Raw genomic sequence first — 16,262 nt, 5'->3', positions numbered from 1 at the left:
TTCAAAAACCACCTTCAACAGATAATCTATGATGTGTGATTAAAAAAAATACAATTTCCAGGTATCGTTCCTGACATCCTCCACCCCCTGAATTAGAGTTCCAGTACAGCAGGAGACAACTGGTATTTTGCTTACTAAATTTTGAAAACCATTGTCCAGGAAATATGCTGAATTTGGGTAGTGGCCTTAAAAAAATGAAAGGTATTTTCAACTTGCTATAGTGAAGCTGTTAATTTTTCAATTTAATGATTACATGTCTTTGTAGTGCTTATTATAGGAATGAACTGGAAGGAAAGTGGAAGCAATTGTATTTGTGAAAGAGCAGAAGGGTTTAGGGAGAGATTAGCAGGGAAAGGGAATTGAGGTAATTTACCAAGAGTGGCTGTGGATGCCCTGGAAAGGAATATGCAGAGGCTGCCAGTCCCAACACTACTCAGTGGCAGGCTCATGGCCTTGGGGGAGAGGGAGAGTTTCAAATCACAATCAGTGACTTGGAGATGTTGGACACATTTCCTAATCCCTATGTATCTCACTAGCTTCTTATGTAACATGGAGATAATAATGTGTGAGACTAATTTTCAGAGTGTATACACTTGTCTGTTATAATTCCTTTTCTTCATGTTCCCTCCCTCCCTGTTCTTGCCCGGAAGACCTGTAGGCAGATTGGCTCAGTGGGGAATTAATATTTAATGTGCAAAAGTATAGGTAGTTCTGGACCGCACCCTGTATTATTCCATGTTAATTTGTTTTCATTATGAAAATGCCTTTTTATACTTTAAAAATGTAATTTAACTCTGCTACAATAGATTCTTAGTTATAGTAATCCCAAATATCCCCACCATTTGTATTCTTGTACGGTTCTCTCAATAAACTGTTCTCAGCTGAAGTCTGGTTCTGCCATTTACTGGTGGTATGATCTCGGCAAACCTCTTAAAAGGTCCCTTTTCAGAATGTGTGAAAACAGTATATTGTAGACGTTCAGTGAAAATGTATGTATTTTATAGCTGTGTTTGGACTATGTAAGCATACGGTAAAAGTGAGCCCCCTGCTATACTCAGCGCTCTTGCTCTTAGGTGATGGTGGTATTTTGTGAAGGCATTGTGTGAGCATGCTTGTCCTGCAGTGGCACATATGTCTGGTCTCATTACTATTTCTTCATCCGCCATACCGTCCAACAACAGAGCTCTGCATCACAGGAAGTGAGATTTACTGTAGTCTTATTAGCACCAGTAGTTATGAGTAATAGATATCAGGAATAATATATGAAAACCCAGGTTTTTTTTTTCTAGAATGAAATTTAATGTTAAGTCTAGTTATCTGAAAATGTATTCAATTAAAGGAGAAGAGTTCAGGTACAGTGAAGCCTTTTTCTAAATAAATTAACATCATCTACGTGCTTATAATTTGTTCACCATAAGCCTTTAAAATAGATTTGAAGCCTTTGACAATAAAATACACACATCCAGTAAGCCCATTAAAGTGGAAATTACAAATTTAAAAACCATATAGCAGAAGCAAACAAGCATAATAATATCACTTAGGCTAATAAAATTGTTGTGATTGAGCATTAAATTTAGCTCCAGTGTTCCTAGATAAATAACAGTTTATTTTCCAGCTGCCCTAAGGAACAGCGACGAGTGATGATTACTGCCATGCATCTCATTCCGCTGATGGCTTTTGAGGTCTGACAGGGTGGAAGCCATGGTGCTAACAGTCATGGTGGCATCAAAGACAGCTGAGGCCTAGTGGCAAGGCTCCAGGGCTGAGGGACAGTAATGATAAGGCAAAGCAAGAAAGACCTTGCCAGTCCAGACAACTTTATATTTACACTCAGGAGTGTATCCTTGTTTTTTAATAGGGTGATCTAATTCTTAAGCGTCCAAGTTGTTTTACCAGTCATTAATCACTAATGCAGATGATGTTAATACCATCAGGAAGTATCACTACCCATTTAAAGGTAAGAGCTTGAGACAGTGTTTGATTCAGTTATCTGACCTCTGTTTTCCAGTTTGTCATAATCTGAGGGAGAAGTGTCCATATTTCTATTCAGCTTTATACAAACCCAAATATTTAAAAATCGTAAATATGAAATGGAGATGATTTGGTTTTCAAAATAATTCTTTCCTTTATGAAAGGACTCTGTAAATATTCTTAAGATGCCAATCTCCTTTATTAACTTGACCATCTGGTTGCAATTCTTAAAATTGGGTTTTCAACTTCAGAGATATGAAGATCTACAGACTTGAAAATATCTTTCATAAAGATGTATATGGGTCAGATTTGGGTTATATTTTCCATGTTTAGATGGCCTTTGTCGGGGAGTGGAGCATCACATCATTGGGTTAGGAGGAGCTCTTTTTAATTCCCATGATTTCATTGTAAGTAATTATATGCAGCATCGGAAAGGGTAATTTAATATTTATTAATGAACATAAGGGAAAACATTGAATAAAGTACATAAAAACATTGTATCTGCTTTCAGAAAAAAAATGTTAAAGATACTGTCATTTTAGTTTTTTAGTAATAAACCTGAATTCCAACAGTAGGATTTCCAAGTCCAGGTACAGTAGCTGAAATAGAAAGACCTAACTCCTTGTAACAAGATCTTGCTGGAACATTTGGCCTGTCTTGTTTGTGCTTAGAGGTGGTTCCCTTGCTTTTGAAATAGAAAAAGTAGCACTGCAAACTTAAAAGAGAAAGGACATTGAAATTAGGAAGAAATATTAAAGTTTGAGGAAATTTTCTGTTTCTTCTTCACAGCGTTATACACACTTACACAAACTTCTTCCTGTTGGTAAGTCCAGAGCAGCAGGCATCAGTCTTAAAAAGAGTGCTATTTTTGCCTTTCACAACTGGAATATTTAGTCTTCGAGTACTGACGGTATTATGCAGTTCGGCTGTGTCCAGAATGCTGAAACATTGCAATACATAAATATGGTAAAAGATAAGAATAGCCCCCATTGACAGCAACTGCATGTAGTTTTGTGTCTTCCCTCTTTCTCTACATGATGTCTGGTTGATGCATGTTGGTACATGTAGAAACAGTCTATCCTTTTTATTGGTGACTACTGTTCATCTCATGCCTATGCTACCCTTGCTTTCCAATAGATATTCATCTGTTGTTGGGCATTTGGGTCATTGTCAGGTTTGGCATTTTGAATGAAACTGCAAGGAGCACTTGTTTACACAGCTTTATATTTTCATCTCTTTGGGATGGAATTGCCAGGAGTCACAGAGTAGGAACATCTGAAATCTACAATACAGTAGCAAAACATTTTCTAAAGTAATTGTCCTATTTTCCAGCCCCAGTGACATTGTATGAATGTTCTGGGAGCTCCACAGCCTCACCAGTAGTTGATGTTGTCTGTCATTTAAGTCATACAGTTGGCTTTGTAGTATGTCTCAATGTGATCTCTTTGATGAATAGTGAAGTTGAACAATTTTTTATTTAGTTTTTGACCATTCATTGAACCTTTTTTTTTTCCTGTAGAGTATCTCAAGTGTTTTGCCTATTACTTACTGGATTGCCACTTCTTTTGTCAGATAAATGTATTACAAATGTTCTTGGTTTGGTTGTCCTTTATATTAATGATGATTTTGAGGAGCAGAAGTTTTTTATTATGATGAAAAATGAATTTCTAGAATTATTCCTTTATGGGTAGTGCTGCTTGTGTGTTAAGAAACCTTTGAGTATCCCAATATCATGAAGATTTTATCTTAAGTTTCATTCTTGAGTTGATTAGGTTGTTTAGGTTTATAGCCCATTTCGAATTAATTTGTATGTGGGAGGTGACATAGAAGTCAACTGGTTTGGATTTTTTCATATGTGGATATCCACTTAATCCAGTATCATTTGCTGAAATTACTGCTCTTTCCCCATTGAATGGCCTTGTTACATCTATTGAAAAGCAATTTAACTATGTAGATGTGAGTCCATTGACATAATCTTTTCTGTTCTAATAATGTATTTGCCTATGCTTAGGCCCAAACAACACTGTCATCATAACTGTGGCTTTATAGTAATTATAGAAATCAGAGTGGGTCTTCCAAATTTGTTCATTATTTTCAAAATTGCTGTTGTTCCATCTGATAATACTTATGAAATACTTTCTATAATATTTCTTGCAATGCAAATCTATAAGTGAATACTTTCTTGTTTTTTTTTAATCTCAAAGTTAATTTTACTCCTTTTTGAGGGAAATTTTTTTGTAAAACAAAATCTTACGTTGATATTTTTTTAATTTCTCACTGCTTTAAAGATCTCATTTCATTATCTTCTTGTCTATTCTGTTTCTGATGAGAAGTTGGCTAACATTCCTGTCATGGTTCCCTGTATGTAATGTGTTGTACTTCTGTGGCTGCTTTCAAGACTTTTTCTTCTGTCTTTCATTTTTGGCGGCTTGCCTATGATTTGTGTAGTTCCGATTTCCTTTGTATTTATTATGCTTGTGTTTTTCTGTTTTTGTTAAGCTTGTAAATTGGCTTTTTTTTTTTTTGACCAAAATAGATTTTGTTGATGTTATTTCTTCAACTTTTGTCTGGTTTGACCATTATCCCTGCTTTATTGTCTCTCCTCTCATTATGGACTCCAAATTGCATGTGTTAGACCAGGTGATTCTGTATTACAAGTACCTGAGCCTCTGTTCATTTTTGAAATTTTTTTATTGTGTGCTTTAGATTAATAATTTCTATGAATCTGTCTTCATGTTCACTTACCCATTTTTCTGCCATCCCTAATCTGTTAAGCCTATTCAGAAAATTTTTATTTAAAATAGTTTGCTTTTTCAGTTCTAGAATTTCCATTTGTTTATCTCTTATGGTTTCCATTTCCCTGCTGAGACTCCCTATCTGTTCCCTCATCAAGACTATTTATCCTTTAAGTTATTAAACATATTTCAATAGGTACTTAAAAACTTCATGTCTACTAATTACAACATCTGGGGCATCTCAGGGTCTCTTTCTATTGACTACTTTTTTAAAAAAATGAGCAGGGCTCACATTCACCTGCTTATTTGCATGTCTAATAAATTTTGATGTTATGTTGGACATTAAGAATGATACAGCATTCAGATTTGGGAGCATTTGTCTTCCTTTAAAAAGGGTAGAGTTTGTTCTGTCAGTCAGTTAATTACTGATGGCTGTTCTTAATCTTGTTGAGGTTTTATTTTGGCCTTTCTTAGGGCTGGTCTAGAATACTCTATGACATGGTTCTTATTAGAAAATTATGGCCTTTTTGCATGTCTCGGTCAAATTCTGAAGATGTCTGCACTCTGGTCTCTCTACTCTCCAGGTGTGTGTGACCTCTGCTATCTTCATTTTACTTTCAGCTCTGTATCAGATGCTCTCTTCTTCACTTCACCTTGTCTCACCTTGCACATGTACAGTCCAGCCCTTGACCAAGGTTGTGCAAAAATCCCCCAGAGATTTCTGGCGTCCCCTTCTCTGTAGCTCTATTTTCTCTAGTGTCTGTCCTCCGATTTCCAGCTGCTTCATCAGTGCTGAACTGCATCTGTGTCTCCTCAGCACAGCATGACTGCTCTGTTTCTCCTCCCTGTGCTGCTGTCAGGAAATTGACTACAGGCTGACATCTGGGGTTCGTCTAGGTGTACTTAGGGATTACATATCTGTGGTGCCTATTGTTCAGTGTCTACAGTCCCTTCATATATTCAGTCCAGTTTTATAGTTACTCCTGGGAAAGGGCACTCTGTCTCAGCCAGAAGCCTAAGTTTGGTAGAAATATTCTCTTGAAAGTTATTCCTAAGATTGTTGGTTCTCAAACTTCAGCATATATTAGATACATCTAAAGGACTTGCTTAAAAATTGTGAGTCCCTGTCCTTTAGAGTGTCTGAGTCAGTGGGTTGAGTTGGGGCCTGCCAATCTGCATTTCTAACATGTGTCCAGGTGATGGTGATGCTGATGGTCAGGGAACCAAACTTGGAGAACCACTAAATAAGAAAGACGGATCTTGAAAAAAAAAGCATTGGACTTTTTCCTAGATACAGTTTTACCTTTTTTTCTTTTTTTGTGGTCCTATGTCTTGCATAACAGATGTTTATAGACTGATGTTTCAGTTAGTTTATTATAATGCCAGCAATCTTGCTGTTTTGATTCAAATTTTGATTTTCAAAAAATTGTGGGTTTTTTCTGCATTGAAAAGGGATTCCTCACTTAATTAATAGAAACAGAAAATATGTAAGAGAGTAAGTAAGGTTATGAAATTTATTCTTTTTGCGTGCCCAAATAATTTGGTTTGTTCATTCTGATATGAAACTTCTAAAACATAGTGTTTTGTAAGTTTCAGAAATAAGTATGTGATTATTGTTTCAGAAATTGAGTTTTATTTTTTATTATTGGGCCTTTATGTATGTGTATATGTGAATTATGTGTATGTGTATGTGTGTTTTGTAGATAAGACGCAAAACAGTGGTAACCATTTGCTGGATTTCTGGACCTGAGCCATATCTCTTCCTCAGGTTTACTGAAAGTTTACACTGTCCTTTACAGCTCTCAAGATAGCCATTAATCTGTCTTAGTAGCATATTTCATCCGCTCCTGTGCCTCCATTGTTTCAATGGCTCCATCTCTCCTTGGTTGTCAGGATTTTGAAACTTATTGCTTCCTTTCACTCTAAAATCGATGCATTTCCCGATAGGGTAAGCCTTGTACTTATGTCAAATTGGTGACTCTAGTTGTTGTGTCTGACATGATTTTTCAGAGGCATCCAGTAGAAGAGGTGTCCTCCCGCCAGCATTACAGTATTACTTAGCCGGGGAAATGGATTGGTATTGTCCCTTCAGATTCTGATCAATCTCTAACAGATTTTCTTGTTTACCAACTTCTTTAATTTCTCAGAAAAATTGGTACTACAATAGTCTTTAGTGGTTAGATTAGAATGCCCTTTGATGGCACATTTTAAATATTGTTTCAGCTGTAATGTATAATTGTTACAATTTCAATCTCAATTTCACAGGTCTGATTTCTAATATTTTGATGCAGACAGAGTGAAATACTAATTACTAAATGCTAATTACTCAACAGGTTCATTTTGATGGCTGGGACCACAAATATGACTACTGGATGGATGCAGACAGCCCTGACATCCACCCGATTGGATGGTGTGACATAACAGGGCATCCCCTGGAAGTACCATATCGTAAGTATTTTATTCTTTGTTGTCGATTTTTAAATACTTAGCCTGAATTCCTACCTTAATGCTGTTCTTTTTCCTGTCATTATAAGTATTTTAAAACTAAATATCAGATAGGTGAATTGACTAATCAGTGCTACAGCTATGCTGTAATTATTCATAATTAAGCCTCAAAAGAGTGTGCTTTATATTTTTAAAAAGTTATAATAATAATTAAGGAATTATTTTGATAGTGTTGTCTAGGAGAATCTTTATTTTCTACATTTTAGTTTGGGAAACTTAACCCAGTCCAAATCCATCGAACTTGGGCCATTGATTTTAGCTGACGTGCATTTTGTTTTTTTTTTTTTAAACATCCCATCTTAATTAATTTTCTTTTATAGATTATATTTCAAAAAGTTTTAGAAAAAATAGATATTTTAAATTTCAGCAATTAAAAAAATTAGTTGAAAAAAGTCCTCTGTTATATTGGTATTTTCATTATTTCTTTCTTTCTGGCTACTTAAAGTTAAAGAGGAAATTAACCACTCTAAATTTTAATGAACCTTGAACCAAAATATCTCATTCTTTTGTCTGAAGGGTTCTTTCTACCAGATGAGGCTGACATGACTAATAGCTGGTTCCAGACACATGTGCAGGCTCTCCATTCTTTTGTTTGTTTTGTTCCCTCACTGCTTCTGGTGTTTTTCTGTTGGTTTCTTGGGATAACAGCGAGCGTATTATTCTGTTAATGAGGTTGTCTTATATTGAGCCAGCCCCATGATGCTAGAACCTCAAGGACTAATTGCATCTTTGAAGTAGTTCCTTAACTTATAGGAGTGAGAAGAATTCCTGAACTTATAGAAGTGAGAAGCGTTCCTGACTTGCTAACATGACATCTTTATGTTGTGCTGGGTGCTTCAAAAACTACAAAGTCAAGAAGGTGCAGGTCCTTACTTAACTTAGAGTGTGTTAGCAAGTGTGGAGTCTGTACATACAGAATGTAAAACCCAGAGACCATGGTCAGTTCTATGTTGGGGGAAAAGTGTTAGGATTTGTGCTGTGTGTGTGTGTGTGTGTGTGTGTGTGTGTGTGTTTTCTGATTCCACTTTTAACTCTCCATGATTTCACATCCCAGTATGTCAGGGAGATGTTTCTCATTTTATGTTAACCTCCCCCTTTTCCCACATGGACGTGCACACATCTATCCCTCGCACAGTAACTTTCTCAAGTAGGAATGGTCTCAGTGTAAGTAGGAATGGGTCAGCATTCCAGGGACAGGGACACCCTCTCTTGACTCCACTCCATCCCATCCATTACCTGCTCCCTTGTCAAACTGCTTAACCAGCTTCTCAAACTGAGTGTCTCATAAATATCCCAAAGTCTATGGATCAGACTGAATTCCATCCCAAGCCAAAAATCTTGCTTTTCTAGTATAGTTCCTACTTGCTTTCAAAGTTCCTACTTCTTAAGCAGAGTCATTCTGGACTTGCCCCCCCCCCAACCCTTCCTACACCCCACACCCCATGTACAATCAGTCACCAAGTCTTATTGATCCTCTAACTTAATTTCTCCAAAATCTATCTCTGACCCCTGCCTGCTCCCTCCCAGGTCCATTGCATTTGATCTGTCATCATAGTTCAGTGACTTGCAGACTGCTAGTTAGTGAGTTGCATACATCCTCCTGAAAAGCCTAAGATCTCAAAATTCAGGTTCTAGAGGCAATATAGTCTACCAGTTAGAAATGTGGAACCTGGAGTCAGAGTGCTTGGATTTGAATCTCAGTTTTACTGCTCACATAGCTGTGTGACTGACTGTCTATGCCTGTTTCCTCATCTAGGAAATGGAGATAATAATATTATGTGCCTATCTCAAAAATGTATAATGATAAATGAGATAAATGCACACAGTACTTTAAAAACTACCTAGCCCCAAAGTATGTCCTGAATTGGTGCTGGCTGCTGTCAGGAAATGATATCACAGTCTATAGATTATCATTTTTACATGAAATTATGTGATTTATTAAGGATTACAAAACCTGAAATTGTGCTAAAATTAATGTGATTAGAGTTTTCCAAATGTTTTCCTTCCTTCCTTCCTTCCTTCCTTCCTTCCTTCCTTCCTTCCTTCCTTCCTTCCTTCCTTCCTCTCTCCCTCCCTCCCTCTCTCTCTCCCTCTCTCCCTCCCTCCTTTCTCTTACTTTCTTTCTATTCATTTATTTACTTACATTTATTTACATTAATTATAGTTGACACATGTATACATTGTAGTGATTTGACATTTATATACACTACAGAGTGATCATTGTAAGTGTAGTCACCATCTGTCACCATACAAAGTTATTCAAGTATTATTGACTATATTCCCTATGCTGTACTTGATATCCTCATGACCTGTTTTATAACTAGAAATTTGTACCTCTTAATCCTCTTTACTTATTTCACCCACCCCCCAATCCCTTCCCCCTTAGCAACCATCAGTTTTTTCTCTGTATTTATGAGTCTGTTTCTGTTTAGTTTTGTTTGTTTAGATTCCACACGTGAGTGCAATTATGTGGTATTTATTTTTTCTCTGATTTATTTAATTCAGCATAATATGTTCTAGGTCCCTGTTGTTGCAAATGGCAAGATTTCAATCTTTTTATGAGTGAGTAATATTCCACTTTATATATATGTGCCACATCTTCTTTATTCATCTGTTAATGGGCACTTGGGCTGCTTCCATATCTTAACTACTGTACATAATGCTGCAATAAACATAGGAGCACATATCACTTTTTGAGTTAACGTTTTGTTTTCTTCAGATAAATACTTAGAAGTGGAAATGCAGGCTGATATGGTAGTTCTATTTTTAGTTTTTTGAGGAACCTCCATACTTTTTCCATAGTGGCTGCACCAGTTTATGTTCCCACCAGGAGTGCACAAGGACTCCCTTTTCTCTACAACCTCACCGGCACTGGCTATTTCATGTATTCTTGATACTAGCCATTTTGGCTAGTATGAGATATTATCTCATTGTGGTTTCGATTTGCATTTCCCTGATGACTAGTGATATTAAACATCTTTTCATGTGTCTATTGGCCATCTGGATGTCTTCTTTGGGAAAATATCTATTGAGGTTTTCTGCCCATTTTTTAATTGGATTTGTTTGGGGGTTTTGGTGTAGGTTGTGTGAATTTTGTTAAATATATTTTGGATATTAACCCCTTATTGGATGTACTGTTGGCATATATCTTCTCCCATTCGGTAGGTTGTCTTCATTGTGTTGATGGTTTCCCTCCCCATGCAGAAGCTTTTTAGGTAGGTGCAATTTCATTTGTTTATTTTTGTTTTGGTTGCCCTTATCTGAGGAGACAAATCCAAAACAATTATTGCTTAAGACCCGTGTTTAGCAGTTTATTGCCCATGTTTTGTACAATTTTCATGATTTCGGGTCTTATATTTAGGTCTACATGTATAGTTTTTTTCCCCTTGTAATTGATTTCTAGTGTTTGGAAAAATGCTTCGTATGATTTCAATCTTCTTAAATTTATTGAGACTTGTTTTGTGACCTAACATGTGGTTTATTCTTTTTTTTTTTTAAGTTTTTTAAAATGTTTATTTATTTTTTGAGAGAGAGAGACAGACAGAGCATGAGAGGGGAGGGCCAGAGAGAGAGAGGGAGACACAGAATCCGAAGCAGGCCCCAGGCTCCAAGCTGTCAGCACAGAGCCTGACGTGGGGTTCGAACCCACCAGCTGTGAGATCATGACCTGAGCTGAAGTCAGAAGCCAAACTGACTGAACCACCCAGGCGCCCCACATGTGGTTTATTCTAGAGAATGTTCCATCTGCAATTGAAAAGATCGTACGGGGCGCCTGGGTGGCGCAGTCGGTTAAGCGTCCGACTTCAGCCAGGTCACGATCTCGCGGTCCGTGAGTTCGAGCCCCGCGTCGGGCTCTGGGCTGATGGCTCAGAGCCTGGAGCCTGTTTCCGATTCTGTGTCTCCCTCTTTCTCTGCCCCTCCCCCGTTCATGCTCTGTCTCTCTCTGTCCCAAAAATGAATAAACGTTGAAAAAAAAAAAAAAAAAAGAAAAAGAAAAGATCGTACATTCTGCTGTTTGGGGATGGGATGTTCTGAATATATCTATTAGGTCTATGTGATCTAATGTGTTGTTTAGGGCCACTGTTTCCATATTGATTTTCTGTCTGTATGATATATCCACTGATGTAAATGGGGTATGGAAGTTTCCTACTATTATTGTATTATTGTCAATTTCTCCCTTTATGTCTGTTAATATTTGCTTTATATATTTAGGTAATTCTATGTTGGGTGCATACATGTTTACAATTGTTACAGACTTTTGTTGGATTTATCCCTTTATTACTATGTAATGCGCTATTTGTCTATTGTCATGATCTTTATTTTATTTTATTTTTTTTATTTTTTTTTTTATGAAATTTATTGACAAATTGGTTTCCATACAACACCCAGTGCTCATCCCAAAAGGTGCCCTCCTCAATACCCATCACCCACCCTCCCCTCCCTCCCACCCCCCATCAACCCTCAGTTTGTTCTCAGTTTTTAACAGTCTCTTATGCTTTGGCTCTCTCCCACTCTAACCTCTTTTTTTTTTTTTTCCTTCCCCTCCCCCATGGGTTCCTGTTAAGTTTCTCAGGATCCACATAAGAGTGAAACCATATGGTATCTGTCTTTCTCTGTATGGCTTATTTCACTTAGCATTACACTCTCCAGTTCCATCCACGTTGCTACAAAGGGCCATATTTCATTTTTTCTCATTGCCACATAGTATTCCATCGTGTATATAAACCACAATTTCTTTATCCATTCATCAGTTGATGGACATTTAGGCTCTTTCCATAATTTGGCTATTGTTGAGAGTGCTGCTATGAACATTGGGGTACAAGTGCCCCTATGCATCAGTACTCCTGTATCCCTTGGATAAATTCCTAGCAGTGCTATTGCTGGGTCATAGGGTAGGTCTATTTTTAATTTTCTGAGGAACCTCCACACTGCTTTCCAGAGCGGCTGCACCAATTTGCATTCCCACCAACAGTGCAAGAGGGTTCCCGTTTCTCCACATCCTCGCCAGCATCTATAGTCCCCTGATTTGTTCATTTTGGCCACTCTGACTGGTGTGAGGTGATACCTGAGTGTGGTTTTGATTTGTATTTCCCTGATGAGGAGCGACGCTGAACATCTTTTCATGTGCCTGTTGGCCATCTGGATGTCTTCTTTAGAGAAGTGTCTATTCATGTTTTCTGCCCATTTCTTCACTGGGTTATTTGTTTTTCGGGTGTGGAGTTTGGTGAGCTCTTTATAGATTTTAGATACTAGCCCTTTGTCCGATATGTCATTTGCAAATATCTTTTCCCATTCCGTTGGTTGCCTTTTAGTTTTGTTGGTTGTTTCCTTTGCTGTGCAGAAGCTTTTGATCTTCATAAGGTCCCAGTAATTCACTTTTGCTTTTAATTCCCTTGCCTTTGGGGATGTGTCGAGTAAGAGATTGCTACGGCTGAGGTCAGAGAGGTCTTTTCCTGCTTTCTCCTCTAAGGTTTTGATGGTTTCCTGTCTCACATTTAGGTCCTTTATCCATTTTGAGTTTATTTTTGTAAATGGTGTGAGAAAGTGGTCTAGTTTCAACCTTCTGCATGTTGCTGTCCAGTTCTCCCAGCACCATTTGTTAAAGAGGCTGTCTTTTTTCCATTGGATGTTCTTTCCTGCTTTGTCAAAGATGAGTTGGCCATACGTTTGTGGGTCTAGTTCTGGGGTTTCTATTCTATTCCATTGGTCTGTGTGTCTGTTTTTGTGCCAATACCATGCTGTCTTGATGATTACAGCTTTGTAGTAGAGGCTAAAGTCTGGGATTGTGATGCCTCCTGCTTTGGTCTTCTTCTTCAAAATTCCTTTGGCTATTCGGGGCCTTTTGTGGTTCCATATGAATTTTAGGATTGCTTGTTCTAATTTCGAGAAGAATGCTGGTGCAATTTTGATTGGGATTGCATTGAATGTGTAGATAGCTTTGGGTAGTATTGACATTTTGACAATATTTATTTTTCCAATCCATGAGCAGGGAATGTCTTTCCATTTCTTTAAGTCTTCTTCAATTACTTTCATAAGCTTTCTATAGTTTTCAGCATACAGATCCTTTACATCTTTGGTTAGATTTATTCCTAGGTATTTTATGCTTCTTGGTGCAATTGTGAATGGGATCATTTTCTTTATTTGTCTTTCTGTTGCTTCATTGTTAGTGTATAAGAATGCAACTGATTTCTGGACATTGATTTTGTATCCTGCAACTTTGCTGAATTCATGTATCAGTTCTAGCAGACTTTTGGTGGAGTCTATCGGATTTTCCATGTATAATATCATGTCATCTGCAAAAAGCAAAAGCTTGACTTCATCTTTGCCAATTTTGATGCCTTTGATTTCCTTTTGTTGTCTGATTGCTGATGCTAGAACTTCCAGCACTATGTTAAACAACAGCGGTGAGAGTGGGCATCCCTGTCGTGTTCCTGATCTCAGGGAAAAAGCTCTCAGTTTTTCCCCGTTGAGGATGATGTTAGCTGTGGGCTTTTCATAAATGGCTTTTATGATCTTTAAGTATGTTCCTTCTATCCCGACTTTCTCAAGGGTTTTTATTAAGAAAGGGTGCTGGATTTTGTCAAAGGCCTTTTCTGCATCGATTGACAGGATCATATGGTTCTTCTCTTTTTTTTTGTTAATGTGATGTATCACGTTGATTGATTTGCGAATGTTGAACCAGCCCTGCATCCCAGGAATAAATCCCACTTGATCATGGTGAATAATTCTTTTTATATGCTGTTGAATTCGATTTGCTAGTATCTTATTGAGAATTTTTGCATCCATATTCATCAGGGATATTGGCCTGTAGTTCTCTTTTTTTACTGGGTCTCTGTCTGGTTTAGGAATCAAAGTAATACTGGCTTCATAGAATGAGTCTGGAAGTTTTCCTTCCCTTTCTATTTCTTGGAATAGCTTGAGAAGGATAGGTATTATCTCTGCTTTAAATGTCTGGTAGAACTCCCCTGGGAAGCCATCTGGTCCTGGACTCTTATTTGTTGGGAGATTTTTGATAACCGATTCGATTTCTTCGCTGGTTATGGGTCTGTTCAAGCTTTCTATTTCCTCCTGATTGAGTTTTGGAAGAGTGTGGGTGTTCAGGAATGTGTCCATTTCTTCCAGGTTGTCCAATTTGTTGGCATATAATTTTTCATAGTATTCCCTGATAATTGTTTGTATCTCTGAGGGATTGGTTGTAATAATTCCATTTTCATTCATGATTTTATCTATTTGGGTCATCTCCCTTTTCTTTTTGAGAAGCCTGGCTAGAGGTTTGTCAATTTTGTTTATTTTTTCAAAAAACCAACTCTTGGTTTCGTTGATCTGCTCTACAGTTTTTTTAGATTCTATATTGTTTATTTCTGCTCTGATCTTTATTATTTCTCTTCTTCTGCTGGGTTTAGGCTGCCTTTGCTGTTCTGCTTCTATTTCCTTTAGGTGTGCTGTTAGATTTTGTATTTGGGATTTTTCTTGTTTCTTGAGATAGGCCTGGATTGCAATGTATTTTCCTCTCAGGACTGCCTTCGCTGCGTCCCAAAGCGTTTGGATTGTTGTATTTTCATTTTCATTTGTTTCCATATATTTTTTGATTTCTTCTCTAATTGCCTGGTTGACCCACTCATTTGTTAGTAGGGTGTTTTTAACCTCCACGCTTTTGGAGGTTTTCCAGACTTTTTCCTGTGGTTGATTTCAAGCTTCATAGCATTGTGGTCTGAAAGTATGCATGGTATAATTTCAATTCTTGTAAACTTATGAAGGGCTGTTTTGTGACCCAGTATATGATCTATCTTGGAGAATGTTCCATGTGCACTCGAGAAGAAAGTATATTCTGTTGCTTTGGGATGCAGAGTTCTAAATATATCTGTCAAGTCCATCTGATCCAATGTCTCATTCAGGGCCCTTGTTTCTTTATTGACTGTGTGTCTAGATGATCTATCCATTTCTGTAAGTGGGGTGTTAAAGTCCCCTGCAATTACCACATTCTTATCAATAAGGTTGCTTCTGTTTATGAGTAATTGTTTTATATATTTGGGGGCTCCGGTATTCGGCGCGTAGACATTTATAATTGTTAGCTCTTCCTGATGGATAGACCCTGTAACTATTATATAATGTCCTTCTTCATCTCTTGTTACAGCCTTTAATTTAAAGTCTAGTTTGTCTGATATAAGTATGGCTACTCCAGCTTTCTTTTGGCTTCCAGTAGCATGATAAATAGTTCTCCATCCCCTCACTCTGAATCTAAAGGTGTCCTCAGGTCTAAAATGAGTCTCTTGTAGACAGCAAATAGATGGGTCTTGTTTTTTTATCCATTCTGATACCCTATGTCTTTTGGTTGGCGCATTTAATCCGTTTACATTCAGTGTTATTATAGAAAGATACGGGTTTAGAGTCATTGTGATGTCTGTATGTTTTATGCTTGTAGTGATGTCTCTGGTACTTTGTCTCACAGGGTCCCCCTTAGGATCTCTTGTAGGGCTGGTTTAGTGGTGACAAATTCCTTCAGTTTTTGTTTGTTTGGGAAGACCTTTATCTCTCCTTCTATTCTAAATGACAGACTTGCTGGATAAAGGATTCTCGGCTGCATATTTTTGCTGTCTAGCACCCTGAAAATCTCGTGCCAATTCTTTCTGGCCTGCCAAGTTTCAAAAGAGAGATCAGTCACGAGTCTTATAGGTCTCCCTTTATATGTGAGGGCACGTTTACCCCTTGCTGCTTTCAGAATTTTCTCTTTATCCTTGTATTTTGCCAGTTTCACTATGATATGTCGTGCAGAAGATCGATTCAAGTTACGTCTGAAGGGAGTTCTCTGTGCCTCTTGGATTTCAATGCCTTTTTCCTTCCCCAGTTCAGGGAAGTTCTCAGCTATTATTTCTTCAAGTACCCCTTCAGCACCTTTCCCTCTCTCTTCCTCCTCTTGAATACCAATTATGCGTATATTATTTCTTTTTAGTGTATCACTTAGTTCTCTAATTTTCCCCTCATACTCCTGGATTTTTTTATCTCTCTTTTTCTCAGTTTCCTCTTTTTCCATAACTTTATCTTCTAGTTCAC

General features: G+C 37.5%; 1 protein-coding gene across 1 annotated transcript in view; it reads left to right on the top strand.

Annotated features, from left to right (window-relative positions):
* The window catches only part of LOC115498668 (lethal(3)malignant brain tumor-like protein 4), a 284,214-nt gene that overhangs the window by 158,647 nt on the left and 109,305 nt on the right, over positions 1 to 16,262 (top strand). Inside the window, exon 11 of the mRNA XM_032595338.1 lies at positions 7,040 to 7,154. Coding sequence (XP_032451229.1) covers positions 7,040 to 7,154 — 115 coding nt within the window. The remainder of the gene's footprint in view (positions 1 to 7,039; positions 7,155 to 16,262) is intronic.

Source organism: Lynx canadensis, chromosome D3, assembly GCF_007474595.2.
Source record: "Lynx canadensis isolate LIC74 chromosome D3, mLynCan4.pri.v2, whole genome shotgun sequence".
In the NCBI taxonomy this organism is placed as follows: domain Eukaryota; kingdom Metazoa; phylum Chordata; class Mammalia; order Carnivora; family Felidae; genus Lynx; species Lynx canadensis.
Note: the sequence above shows the minus strand (reverse complement) of the source record. Positions and strands in the feature narration are given on the sequence as shown.